At 43.3% G+C, this 14,814-nt stretch overlaps 1 protein-coding gene across 2 annotated transcripts in view; it reads left to right on the forward strand.

The window, feature by feature from the left end:
- Nucleotides 1-12,762, forward strand: part of LOC126279053 (uncharacterized) — a 125,434-nt gene extending 112,672 nt beyond the window's left edge. Inside the window, exons 4-5 of one of the 2 annotated variants that reach the window (XM_049979470.1) lie at nucleotides 5,662-5,802; nucleotides 11,713-12,702. In XM_049979470.1, the coding sequence (XP_049835427.1) occupies nucleotides 5,662-5,802; nucleotides 11,713-12,013 (442 nt within the window). In that variant the 3' untranslated portion in view covers nucleotides 12,014-12,702. Of the gene's footprint in view, nucleotides 1-5,661; nucleotides 5,803-11,712 lie in introns of both variants that reach the window. The other variant, XM_049979469.1, reaches the window with a different exon arrangement.
- The last annotated feature ends 2,052 nt before the right edge of the window (nucleotides 12,763-14,814 follow it).

Genomic DNA, 14,814 nt, shown 5'->3' on the forward strand with positions numbered 1-14,814 from the left:
TTTCTGATGGACACATGTCCAGATCACCCGCTCTCAAAAATCCGCCATCTCACTTCCCCACATCCACCACTGCCGGCGGCTCACCTCCAACTGCGCAACGCTACGCGCTGTTAACAGCCAACAGTCCAACACTACAATAGCAAACAACAATGGAAACTAACCACAGACTGCACACAGCACAGCCAGTGATTTTCATACAGAGCGCTACATGGCGTGACAAATAAGAAACGTAAACAGTCTACTTACACACGCATCTACCGGCCGTCGTAGTGAGTAGCGGTCGCTCTGATGTGCCCCTGTAGTATCGCATGTAGTTTCCCAACCTTCCATAATACAGGCACAAACCTCTGAACATCTTGCAAAGGGGTTCCATACACGGCAGCTCTCAAGTACACCCACAAATAAAAGTAAAGTGCGTTTAGGTCTGAAGAGTGTGGAGACCAGGCAGTTGGTCGATCTCCACCTATCCATATTGAAAGGTTCCCTCTACTACTTCAATTTAACACTACACCCAAATGATTTATTTGCTGGACCTTTGCATAAATGCCCTCACTTGAGAGCTATGTCAATTCTGCTTGACCCAATGATTGTGATTGAAACATATAGTAAAATCATTAAATAAAATTTCTTTTTTCAACAGACACTAAAATAAAATAATGAAAGGTTTGTCTACTCTTATAGAAAGCATGTTCTGACCCAAATTTTAATTGTATATGACAAATGGTTTATTCATTAAACATTGCAGATAATTCTCTGAACATACAAATTATTAGAACAAACAAATTCACTTCTTTAAACAAATCTTAATGCATCTGATCTTTACACAGCATAAAATTTGCATCAGATTCCACAATGTAAATTAAATGCATCTGACTTTCTTATGAACAATGTAAAATCTAAAAAATCTGACTTTGTTTTTAAATTTATCGTTAACGCATCTGACTTTTTTACGAAAACTGTGGCCTCCTACTGAATCATATCTCTTATTCCCACAAATGCCGACTTTTGGATCGGAAGAAAAGGATATTCCACAACTGTATCCACTAATCAATAAGCACACACAATTACTGCATCAACATATGCACAGGAGGAACGTAAGGATCGAGCCGTTAGCAGTTCCGATATTCACAATTCAGTAATTATTTCTACTCAAAATTATCCCACAGAAAATCAAAATTATCACATATAAATTCCGCGGCTACTTGATTATTCACTTTAATAGCCACTATTGTACTGCTGCCTACTGCCGCCACAACTTCACCCACTAAAATTACACATACAAAATACACAAACTCAAGTTGAACTGCTTTGTTGTGGCCAAAGTTCATGACTACGTTATCAGTTTTTTAATCTCTTTCCCCGCTTTGCAATATTAATTATTGAGAAAATTTCCCCACATGACCCTACATTCCAGTAAACATGAATAAGTAAGCATTATCTTCACTTGGTTTGATAAAATTCGACACATGGGTTTCACACGAGATACCACGTGTCCTTAACAAAGGATCTACGTTACTAAATCTTGCAAGATTTCAGGTATGTAAGAAAATTGAAACATTATATCTGTACTTAATTCCACACGCATATTTCATGTAATAGTACACTTCCTACTTACATGCAATAGGTCCCTAGCACTCGTGCATCCACTAGTTATAAAATTCTTGATCAGTCCCACATGGTGAGTACCAGGTGTAAAACTAAGTAAATTGCCACATGCACTTAAATATTTCATTTTTCCTTATGAACTTGCTTGCTCAACAAATTAAGATTAAATTATTCACCGCGAAATTGTTATAAAATCCAAAATTGCGAATTACTATCACAAAGTAAACAACCCTTCTACATCACCTACTATTGCATATTACCTACCTAAATATATTTCGTTCTCCCAAAATATTAATATTACTTTACGTCTATCTGCAAAAAAAAAGGTTGTACACCTAATGTGAAACCACTAATCATAAATATAGCACATTTCCCACACTCAAATCGAGCATGGCTCGACGCATCTCAGAAAAGCGTCCTCTCTCGTCCAAGCCTTCAGCAGCAGTCCCCGACTCAGACGCACACCCCCGTTCTGCTCGCCTGACCGCTCATGGTGGGGGCTGATCCCAACCAATCATCAGCCGAGAATTTCCCCAGTTCAAAGTTGCCGGTCAAGCCTCCTTCTACACAATGAGAAAGATCCCACGCTTTTCCTCCCAAAGACTGAAACGTAAATTTCCAGACTATCCAACATTCCTACAACTCGCTACAGCCAAAGGCTGAAGTTTCAGAGCTTTTGTATTCGCTGCCTATCTACTAGTTGTTCCCTATCGTGCACCCACAATAGCTAAATATCGTTCGACTCTTATTCTCTACCCAAACATTCTTCCTGCAATTACTTTCATACATTCCTTTCTTTCTCTCTCCTGCTGTGGCCTCAACAGGGTGAGGAAATATAGGAAACAGTGGGAATTCTTAACTTATTCAGTCAATAAAATCAGTTCGAGTCCTCTGGTCATTCTTTTATAACTTGGTGTTGGTTTGCTGACACCGACAGTAAGTCTTTGCTAAGTAAATTAAATGATATTATTACGATCAAAAAACGATACTGTTACAATCAAACTCGTGTTCTCAGAAGAACACGACGATCAGTTGCATTAAATATTGTTACATTATTAGAAATATAAGTGCGAGTTGCCATTGCCGAAGACAATGGCCACCTCTCAATCTGTCACTGAATCTGTTATTTAGGAACCGACGAACATTGGCACTAAAATAAGGAGGTGGTCGCCATAACACGTCAAATACATGCTTTGTCGCGCAGGCGAAGGCACGTCTGCTAACAGATCAGGTAGAACATTCTCTACGAAATTACGATAACTTTGTCGCTAAGCCTGGGTGGAAGAATGTGAGGCGCTATCAAACAGTCACCAACAATGTTGATCCAAACACTGACAGAAAATCTTTGTTGATGACTTGCTTTAACACTTGCTTCAAGACTGGCCCATGCCCCCACATGCCGATTGTGAAAATTTACAATTTCCCATGATTAATGAGTTGTAGAAAATAAGTTGTGACATGGAAACAGAGGGTTTCCAAACTCCTGTTCGTATGACATACTTTCTTCGTCTGTGTGTCAGGAACGTGACCTGCAATTTGTGCCACACATTTTTTGTTACATATAAAGCCTTTTAGCGTTAGCGATTTAGGGGGAAGAAGTGAGTATTTCCAGATTACTATTCTATAAAAAATAATGAAAACTGCTATTTACAGTCTTCTTAATTTTTGTATAAATAGATTTAAATTTCCTGTAGTTACCGAAAAACTTTTAGCAGACTGCATTGAAACTAGAATGGAACCGACAGTAGAACATGACCTCTGAGCTACCTCTTTAAGATGTCTGGTGACCATTGTTATTTCCAATACAGTCTTATAGTGTAACTAATATCCCTATCAGATACTTGGTACAGCTGTATTATTTCACGAATGTAATGAAGTGCTTTCTATTATAAATGCAAATGACTCTTAATTTACCATGAATAAGGACGTTTTCATTAAAGATTTGGTTTTTAGTAAATAACTTGAAAACTAACAGAGGTAGCTTATTGGTCTTACATATTTAACATTTTAGCGAGAAACTGAAGCTACATACAAATTTTCAGCTTCCTTGTAAAAACTCCGATTTTAACAAAAATATTCCTCTGATCAAGTTGAGACTTGTAACTTTTAACTGTGACATACATTTGTATATTTGACCAATTTTTAGCTCTCTAGTTATACTATTCAAAGCCAGCTATTTTCTCCATCAAATCGTTTATTTTGCTTGACATATTCATTCGATCATTCTGGCATTTTACAATGTTAACACTGATATACGTAAGCACGCATTGACGAAGTTTGGAAGAGTTAGTTTAATTTTTTATTTCACTGTTAAATTATGGTGAAATCCTTTTGCATGTTAAGCAAAGGGGCGTTATGATGACGTGGCGCTGACAGTAGCGAACTAGTGAGCTGGGTAGGTAAACCCCGGCACGCTGGCTCGCCTCCGTACCTCGTACAGTGACACACCACTTGTTTGGCCTCGTGTTATGTAAAGGCCGTCATTTCCTGCTTTATCAGTCCATTTGCCTTCTAGCGTCCTTTTGTAACAGTAACACCGTAGTCCAAACGCTGCGGTTCTCATCACGATTTCCTTCACACAGTGCTGTCTCCAGACGTACTTTCTCTGAATTTCTTCGTGAAATTGAGGCATGTACTTGGTTTACTAGACTGGCATTAGTGAGGAACACTCTTCTTCGATCTTTATTTCTGGTCCAGGATTTGGTATATGATCTCGAATTTTAAAACAAAGTTTAATCTTAATTACTTGTCTGCTGGTCTTTAGTAATTTTATCTTTCTTTTGTTACTCTTACTCCATATTCTGTACCCAGTACAAGTTATTTCTTTTATGTTCATTCCATTCAACAGATGCTATAATTCTTCTTCACTTTCATTGATTACGTCAGTGCCATCAGTGAATCTTGTGATTGTTACCTATTCGCGATAAATTTTAATTCCATTTCCGAAACTTTCCTGCATTTAGGTCATTTGTTCTTCGATATTTATGTTCAACTGCAGAGCCGAAAAACTGCATCCCTGCATCTCACTGCTTTTAATCCTAGCATTTTTCTACTGGCCTTCCACTCTAAAATAATATTTTCTGAATTTTTGTGGCTTGCCTTGCTCGGTGCTGTACCAGGTAAGGGATTTAACATTACTCCTCCAAGACATTTACAATTAATAACTGACAAGTAAAAGTAGTGTAGAAATAGAGTTAAAAAGTTCTGTCTGATAATCCAAAACCCGACGCAATTTGATATTAACTCTAAACGCCACAGTCTGTGGAACAATAGATTCTTATAACACATCCTGCGAAGTTCAGTTAGTTTGAAAATAGTGCAGTCACGACTGGCATTTTCCTCTGTTACTGTAATTAAAATTTTTGTCTAACATTAGCATTATTTTCGTTATTAACGAGCTTTTTCTCATTCTATTTGTAGCGTTAGTAAAGGAGATCATTAACTCTTACAATACAAAGGGGGAGGGTGGAAGGAGATACTTTATGCCCATATTTCAAAAATACTGTAATATAATCAACAATTTTAAAATTTGGCAAAAAATATTTATTGATCTTAATGAATTCTTCTCTGCTATAAACGGTAAATTTTTCAGTTAGACATTAACTTTCAAAACTAAATGTCATGTTTAAATTTTAGGTTCAGGATCTTACTTACACATCGATGTCCCCGAAACAACTAACGAGGTTTGCAGTTTTAGATTTGTTTTGTGGTGGCCATTAGGGACGCCTAGCCTGGTCGCACATGTTACCTACATATTGATAAGTGTTCTAAAAGCTATTTTCAGGTTTTGGACCCTAGTTTCACATAATTACCTCTTTAAAGTGTATATCGTTGATGTAAGTCGACGACAATTAACGAATTTTGGTTCCTTTTGTAAAGTTTTTTAGGGTGGGCATAAAGTATATGTCTCCCCTAGGGAAAGTGTCTCCGTATTGCTAGGATTAAAAGAAATCACTGTTCTTTATCACTGTTCTAATTAGAGAATGTTGAGATTTGAAAGTACTGGCCTCCCAGAAGTTAAGGAATTTACTTTATGTGTGGTACCCACTGTTGCAGTTTCACCATGGCGTATCCAACAACGTGCATCGTTATCGGCTTCGGTGGGGACAATACCGAGGCGATATCAACGGTCAGCCTGTCGGAGAAGTGCGTCGATAAGACCGGAGCTGACAACATCATCTGCGTCGATGAGTTCGGGTACGTCTCCACGAGTGCTGTGATGCTGCTGGGTCGCCCACCGCTATTCACAGATTGGAACAGCTTCGAGACCTACGTTCACCAGACAAAACATTAGTCACCTCCTTAAAAGGACAGACTGGCCGCTTTGGAATGCTAATAGCAGGAGGCGACGTGACCCTCCACAGCTGACGAAAGTGGTGGCGGTGAGGTGGTGTTTGTGAGGAGCCACCAGCTGCAAGGCGGGTCGACGTGGAGATGTGACACAGTCCCGGGAAGGAGGTGTCTTGCTTGGACGAACCGAAGATCACACCTCGGCTGAAGTTGCGTGCCTTGCAACACGGCCTAGGAACGGTGGTCGCAGAAAAGAAATGACCGGCAAGGACCAGGCAGGACTGTCATGCCATAGAAGTGGCTGTCGCTCTCAAATGCAACAGGGACTGCCACCGTCAGTGACTGTAAGTCTGTGTCAGCCAGTTTCTGGGCGAACATTGCGAAAGGATGTGCACGAAATTGACATTTTGCGTCGGTTACCTGGCAAAAGGCTTTTCCTCGGAGCATCACATGTTCGCTGGGACAGACAACACTGAAAGTGGCCAGTATCTGCATCTGAAAACCGAATACGCTGTGGACAGCCCCGTCTTCCAAACTAACAACAGGCTCTTGACAGGGCTCCTTGTTTGACGAACAGTCCTGCACCCTATCAGACTTCGAGTCGGGTGCTAAATCGTTTGGGACAGTGGTTCCAACATAGTATTCAGCATACCCGCAATTTGGTAGCTCGCGGGATACAATTATCAATGAATAGTTCCAGCTGGATATGGCATATCTAAAAAAACATGTGGACTCTCTAGCTTTTCGAGAGTGTTGTTTTTCTGCTCAGTAACATAATACTTACAGAAAATGTAAAATTTTATGGTGTGCTTAATTTTAGTCGACGGTGGCGAGTCCGGCCATGAGATAAGTAAAGCTGGCAGCTTGCAACTGAGGCAGAAGGATATGTAGGACACTCACGTGGGTTTACAGGATGTGACGTTGCTTGTCTTCCAGTACTGGCAACTCTCTGGCGAGCATTCGTCGTATTGACCAACTGCTGTAGTATAATTTTCAGACTTAAGTAACTTGGATTCGTGAATGCGCATTATAGGGACACACATCATTGTGTGCATATTTGCATCGAGAAATTAAATTAAGGCCATTGTAATACAATGCAATGAGCAAAAGAAAAAGAAAATTGTAAACAGTCAGTAAATACACTCCTGGAAATTGAAATAAGAACACCGTGAATTCATTGTCCCAGGAAGTGGAAACTTAAGTGACACATTCCTGGGGTCAGATACATCACATGATCACAATGACAGAACCACAGGCACATAGACACAGGCAACAGAGCATGCACAATGTCGGCACTAGTACAATGTATATCCACCTTTCGCAGCAATGCAGGCTGCTATTCTCCCATGGAGACGATCGTAAAGATGCTGGATGTAGTCCTGTGGAACGGCTTGCCATGCCATTTCCACCTGGCGCCTCAGTTGGACCAGCGTTCGTGCTGGACGTGCAGACCGCGTGAGACGACGCTTCATCCAGTCCCAAACATGCTCAATGGGGGACAGATCCGGAGATCTTGCTGGCCAGAGTAGTTGACTTACACCTTCTAGAGCACGTTGGGTGGCACGGGATACATGCGGACGTGCATTGTCCTGTTGGAACAGCAAGTTCCCTTGCCGGTCTAGGAATGGTAGAACGATGGGTTCGATGACGGTTTGGATGTACCGTGCACTATTCAGTGTCCCCTCGACGATCACCAGAGGTGTACGGCCAGTGTAGGAGATCGCTCCCCACACCATGATGCTGGGTGTTGGCCCTGTGTGCCTCGGTCGTATGCAGTCCTGATTGTGGCGCTCACCTGCACGGCGCCAAACACGCATACGACCATCATTGGCACCAAGGCAGAAGCGACTCTCATCGCTGAAGACGACACGTCTCCATTCGTCCCTCCATTCACGCCTGTCGCGACACCACTGGAGGCGGGCTGCACGATGTTGGGGCGTGAGCGGAAGACGGCCTAACGGTGTGCGGGACCGTAGCCCAGGTTCATGGAGACGGTTGCGAATGGTCCTCGCCGATACCCCAGGAGCAACAGTGTCCCTAATTTGCTCGGAAGTGGCGGTGCGGTCCCCTACGGCACTGCGTCGGATCCTACGGTCTTGGCGTGCATCCGTGCGTCACTGCGGTCCGGTCCCAGGTCGACGGGCACGTGCACCTTCCGCTGACCACTGGCGACAACATCGATGTACTGTGGAGACCTCACGCCCCACGTGTTGAGCAATTGGGCGGTACGTCCACCCGGCCTCACGCATGCCCACTATACGCCCTCGCTCAAAGTCCGTCAACTGCACATACGGTTCACGTCCACGCTGTCGCGGCATGCTACCAGTGTTACAGACTGCGATGGAGCTCCGTATGCCACGGCAAACTGGCTGACACTAAAGGCGGCGGTGCACAAATGCTGCACAGCTATCGCCATTCGACGGCCAACACCGCGGTTCCTGGTGTGTCCGCTGTGCCGTGCGTGTGATCATTGCTTGCACAGCCCTCTCGCAGTGTCCAGAGCAAGTATGGTGGGTCTGACACACCGGTGTCAATGTGTTCTTTTTTCCATTTCCAGGAGTGTATTTGTGATCTTGTCTTATATTGCATAATCCATTTAAATACAAATACGGTTACTGTTATTAATCGATTATCTACCCACTCACGCAGACAACAAGACAACAGTTCCTCAGGCAATTACATTGTCTCAACTTTGGTGTGGCTGAGGTTGGCAGCAATCTGATACAGAACAGTCGACACGGAGTGTCCCGTGTGATGCCGACTTTTAACCCTCAGTATTTTGGGGTCTTTGGTCAACTTATCACAATCTTACTATATCTCACCTGTTGGGGGACTCATAATGTACTAACTTATGTAGGGTACCAATTAATAATAAGACCAAATGATATGTGGCCAAAGGTGCCACCCCACAATGTCAGATTTTGACAGCCACTGCATCTAGCTTGACGAGCTGATGTGATTACCAAGGCTACAGATAGCACTAATAGGTTGTCAGTGAAACTTCAAGCACAGATAACGATTTTATCTGATGGTCCCTAATAAGAATTTTTCCAGTTCCATGTTACATACTTAGGTAATCTATAACCAAGGTCACTCCACTCCCCGCATGGATGTGGTCTCTGGTGGTGCCCAAATGACGAAAATCACATAATTTTAATTTTTTATTAACAAATAGACCATACGTGAAGTGACTTAAAGTAATTTAAATCATTTTCACTAACAATAAGAAACGTTCTTATCCTCTCGCTATGCCATGTAACACCAGAATGAAGCCACCCTCTCAGGCTCCCCAGTTAGAAAAGATGAAGATGGGGAAGGTTAACGGAATCTTACTGAACCATGGGGGAGAAGAGGAAAAAAGGGGAAGGATGTGGGTTTCCCTAGATGACCTTGATCAACTCCCATTGGTTCCCCGTAGGGAGGGTGAGGGGATGGATGGTGTGACGTTGATAATACGTCGCCCAAGTGTGTAACCTGACACCAGAAATCCTTATTAGTGACAATGAGATCGTTATCCGCTTTTGAACTCTCACTGATAACGTACTAACGGTACACCTAATTGGTCTGTTATCTCTTCGAGGGTGATTAATTTTTTGTCTGGTGTGCTTATTTAACCGTTTAAGCACGATATTTTTCATTTGACAGACAACTTAGAATGTGCCCTCATACCGAGTCCCTTCATACGTCGGACGAATGAAAGTGTGCCCACATTACAAGACGGAACAAAAATGTTGAGCTATTCAGTTTTAACAAAGTAGAATCATGAAGTACACTGAAGAGCCAAAGAAATTGGTCTAGGACCTCTGCGACCACGCAGAAGTGCCACAACCCGACGTAGCATGGACTCGAGCAATGTCTGCAGTAGTGCTGGAGGGAACTGACTCCATGAAGCCTGCAGGGCTCTCCATAATCCCGTAAGAGATTGATGGAATGGAGATCTTGTCTGAACAGCACGTTGCAAGTCATTCCAGAAATGTCGAATAATGTTCACGTCTGGGGAGTTTGGTGGCCAGCGGGAGTGTTTAAACTCAGAGGAGTGTTCGTGGAGCCACTCTGTAGCAATTCTGGACGTGTGGGGAGTCGCATTGTCCTACTGGAATTGCCCAAGTTCGTCGGAAGGCACAATGGACATGAATGGATGCACGTGATGAGACACCATGCTTACGTACGTGTCACCTGTCATAGTGGTATCTGCACCTATGAGGGGTCCCATATCACTCGAACTACACACGCCGAACTCCATTACAGAGTCTCCAGCAGCTTGAGAAGTCCCATGCTGACATGCAGGGTCCATGGATTCAGGGGAATGTCTCCATACCCGTACACGTCCATCCGCTCGATACAATTTGAAACGAGACTCATCCGACTAGGCAACATGTTTCTAGTGGATACCAACGCACAGTGCTCTGCTTATATGGCGGTTGTTTTGCATAACTACTCTTGAATGCACGCTGTAGTGGTACAACTCATAAATATCTCGCATATTCCAACATAGTAAAAGCTCTTTTCTTGCTTTGTCGCCATTTCGTCAAGGTACGTCAACTGGTGGCTGTTATGCAGACTCGGTGACATAATTCTGATAAAAATAGGGGCAAACTGCAGGGAAGGATGGGTAATGTGCAATTTGCACAAAACGCAAGAGGTAACAATAAGACTGGAAGACCAAGGGCGAAGTGCTCGGTTTAAACAGAGCATAAGGCAAGGGGGTCGTCTTTCTGCCTTACTGTTCAATCTATGCATCGATGATGCAATGAGGGAAATAAAAGAAAGTTTCAAGAGTGGGATTAAAATTCCGGGTGATAGGATATCAGTGACAAGATTTGGTGATGATATTGCTGTCCTAAGTGAAAGTGAAGAAGAATAAGAAGATATGTTGATTGTAATAAACAGTCTAATGAGTATAGAAGATGGACTGAGAGTAGATCGAAGACAAAGGAAAGAAATGAGAACTAGCGTAAATGACAACAGCGAGAAACGTAATTGGGGACCAGAAAGTAGACGAAGTTAAGGAATTGTGCTACCTAGGCAGCAAAAAGCCCTTGAAGGACAGAGCAAGGAGAACATGAAAAGCAGACTAGCAGTGGCAAAAAGGGCATTCCCAGCCAAAAGCAGTCTACTAGTATCAAACATAGATATTAATTTGACGAAGAAACTTCAGAGAATGTAAGTATGCAGCAGAGCAATGTACGGTAATGAAACATGGACAGTGGGAAAATCGGAGCTGAAGAGATCTAAGAATTTGAGATGTGGCGCTACAGAAGAATGTTGAAAAATGAGAGGACTGATAAGGTAAGGAATGAGAAGGTTCTCCGCAGGATCGGCGAGGAAAGCAATATATGGAAAACACAATCAAGAACATCTGCCTAGGCATCAGGGAATAACTTTCATGGTGCTAGAGGCAGCTGTAGAGGGAGAAAACTGTAGAGGAAGACAGAATAGGGTGGGCAAATTACGAAGGATGTAGGCTGTAATGAAAAGGCTGAAATGAAAAGGCTGGCAGTTGAGGAGCTGCGTGAATGAATAGTAGTAGTACCCCGGCGTGGAAAGTCCGTAAAAAGAACGGGGAAGGGTGAGTTGACCAAAAGCCCCAGCACACCGCATCCGCAAGAATCGCCACACGGTGGCCGGTAGACATCCTTGGGCCATCACGGCATCGAGGACTAGCTTGTATTTTTTTTCTTAATTACAGTCTTCATTTACTTGTTTGTCAAGCTACAAACGCTGGGTGTTAAACGCTATCCGCGTCGAATGTAGCACAGGTCGTAGCACAGAATGTCGACACGGGTGGAAGGCGTGCTGGTGTCCTCGTGTTCCCAGGTGGCCGTGCATGGGCGACGCCGGAGCGCCGCTCGTGTGCCGGAACCTGCTGGTCGGCACCCTTCGGAAGGAGGGCCTGCTGCCCAACGACAGGTGCGAGGCAGACACCGTGCACACCGTCAACAACTTCACCTTCGTCGGCTACTACCGCGACTGGATCGTCGAGCACGTGCCCGTCAGGTTCGGCGTGTGGCGCAGCCGCCCCAGGCATTCCGACGCCTCGACCACGGCTGGAAACCGCGGAGCCTCCTGCGCCTTGGCGATATTACTAGACATCTGGATGTTCGTGCACCCCAAATAAATCCACGTAACCGTTTATGGAACGGCACCTCTTACGTGTAGTTTGTAACCTTCAAAAGTACACAGTTATAAAATTTTGGGTTCAGGTTGATGTTCCTGTATATAAGGGGCACTCACCTGAAGACGAGACAGTCGGTGCAGAACGTAGGTAAACTGTATATTAATTCAAAGTAATCGCCACAACTCCTTATCCCGCTCTGAGACAAGATGGTCAATGCCTCCATTTTAAAATGTCCACGGTTGCCTGCAGAACAATAATTGTACCCAAGATGTACCTCTTGGTCCGCAGCAAAGCGACGGCCACAAATTTCTTGCTTCGAGGCTCCAAAAATATAGAAATCGACAGGAGAGAGATCGAGATTGAATGGAAGATGTGTCAGGGCCTGCCCACATGTTTCATGTAGACAGGGCTTCACAGCAAAACTTCTGCAGTGTCTCTGAAACAGTCTCGGCAGCAGATCCCCCTTCCACCGCCAACCTCTCCCATGTTTTTAGAGCCTTGAATAGACATTCGTGGTCGTTAATTTGTATCGAAAGAAGAAATGAATGCTCGAGCACAATGATGGTTCCATAGGCAACTGCAAAAGTCATTAAATCAACGTAGAGACCATCTTCTGACACTTCGGGATAAATGTATCAACAGCTCTGGCGATTACTTTTGAAACAATAAAGTGTTTACTTATGCTTTTACGTTACCTCTTTTTCTTTTGGCTACCCCTTATAACTGAGGTCAAAATACATACTAAAATGTTCCTGATGGTATGTTTTCACCTAATAAATTCATAGCAGTCGGCCATGTGCTGACGTAACTGTATTGATTAGAATTCGACAATCAGAATATTCAGTTTCTCCTAGAGCAAATGCTTACCACAACAGCTCCTCCTTTTTTTGAGAGTACTCAGTTACAGCTACAGAACTCGGTAGTTGGGTACCAGCAGCATTCGTATCGTCAGGAGGACATCACAGCCAACCGTTTCGTTTGAGAGTAGTAACAAGTTTCTACTAACTAGAAGCGACTTGTATAATTATTTACTGTGTCCATTTTATTCTAAAGTCTTTAATTTGTATATCTAGTAGCCACACTTCTATGTTTTAATTACTGTCTATTCTATAGTTCCGCCGCTTTTAATGTGGATAGGCACTGTGGGTGCTACGTTCAGATGCAGATTACATTGATGACCATTCACCATTCACTCACAGCTCCACATGGTGCTGGCTTGACGCTGGTGTGTGTGTGTGTGGGGGGGGGGGGGGGGGGGGGGCGGCAGGCCTCTGTCCCCTGATGGCTCCACTACCGTTACTGCTCCAGTAGTATATGAAGGGCATGCAGAGCACACCTAGAGCATAATATGTGCATGCACACAAACCGAATGGATACATATTGCAAAACATATTTACTGTTCATGATGATACAATGTTTTTATGTTGCAATGATGAAAATGAATATTTGAGGATTGAATTTTATTCCAATTACTATCCACATAGAAACATATCATAACTGTCCAGCACAGTTCTTTTATCGTAATGAAATGAGAATTCTTTCTTAACCTATTTGTATATTACATTTTTAGCATTAACATTTCCTGTTGCTTAACTGTATTCTAATTCTATCTTTTCTCCCACATCACTTTCTGTTCATCTTGTCATTGATTCATCATTCAACTTTTGAAAGTTTTTATACTTTAAAGTAAACCCCTTTATCTTTGTTACAGTGTTCTTATCACTTTTCGCAGAATAGTAACTCTTAGTTGCTGTTGAAGCCAAATCAATAATCTAATTGTTTCCAACTAATCGGTCTGTTCCCCTAACATGGAACATGTTTCTACTGCATTTGTTCCATTATGAATGTATTCTATAGATTCAGTATCAAAATTAACAGCATCTTTTCCTAGCTTATCTAACATTTCATATAACCTAAGCCTTGCATCTGATGTAGTGTATGTTGCTATCAAGACGTTTGTAGCTATTTTTGACACAGTAATCGTTGACATTATACTTTATCTACTCTGAAACTTCCTGGCATATTAATACTGTGTGCTCGACCGAGACTAGAACTCGGGACCTTTGCCTTTCGTGGTCAAGTGCTCTACCATCTGAGCTGCCGAAGCACGACTCACGCCCGGTACTCACAGTTTTACTTCTGCCAGTATCTCGTCTCCTACCTTCCAAACTTTACAGAAGCTCTCCTGCGAACCTTGCAGAACTAGCACTCCTGAAAGAAAGGATATTGCGGAGACATGGCTTAGCCACAGCCTGGGGGATGTTTCCAGAATGAGATTTTCACTCTGCAGCGGAGTGTGCGCTGATATGAAACTTCCTGGCAGACTAAAATTGTGTGCCCGACCGAGACTCGAACTCGGGACCTTTGCCTTTCGCGGGCAAGTGCTCTACCCTCTGAGCTACCGAAGCACGACTCACGCCCAGTACTGTCATCTTTACTTCTGCCAGTATCTCGTCTCCTACCTTCCAAACTTTACAGAAGCTGAGTTCAAGTCTCGGTCGGGCACACATTTTTAATATACCAGGAAGTTTCATATCAGCGCACACTCCGCTGCAGAGTGAAAATCTCATTCTGGAGACATCCCCCAGGCTGTGGCTAAGCCATGTCTCCGCAATGTCCTTTCTTTTAGGAATGCTAGTTCTGCAAGGTTCGTAGGAGAGCTTCTGTAAAGTTTGGAAGGTAGGAGACGAGATACTGGCAGAAGTAAAGCTGTGAGTACCGGGCTGAGTTGGGCTTCGGTAGCTCAGAGGGTAGAGCACTTGCCCGCGAAAGGCAAAGGTCCCGAGTTCGAGTCTCGCTCG

Source organism: Schistocerca gregaria, chromosome 6 (assembly GCF_023897955.1).
Source record: "Schistocerca gregaria isolate iqSchGreg1 chromosome 6, iqSchGreg1.2, whole genome shotgun sequence".
NCBI classification, from domain to species: Eukaryota; Metazoa; Arthropoda; class Insecta; order Orthoptera; family Acrididae; genus Schistocerca; species Schistocerca gregaria.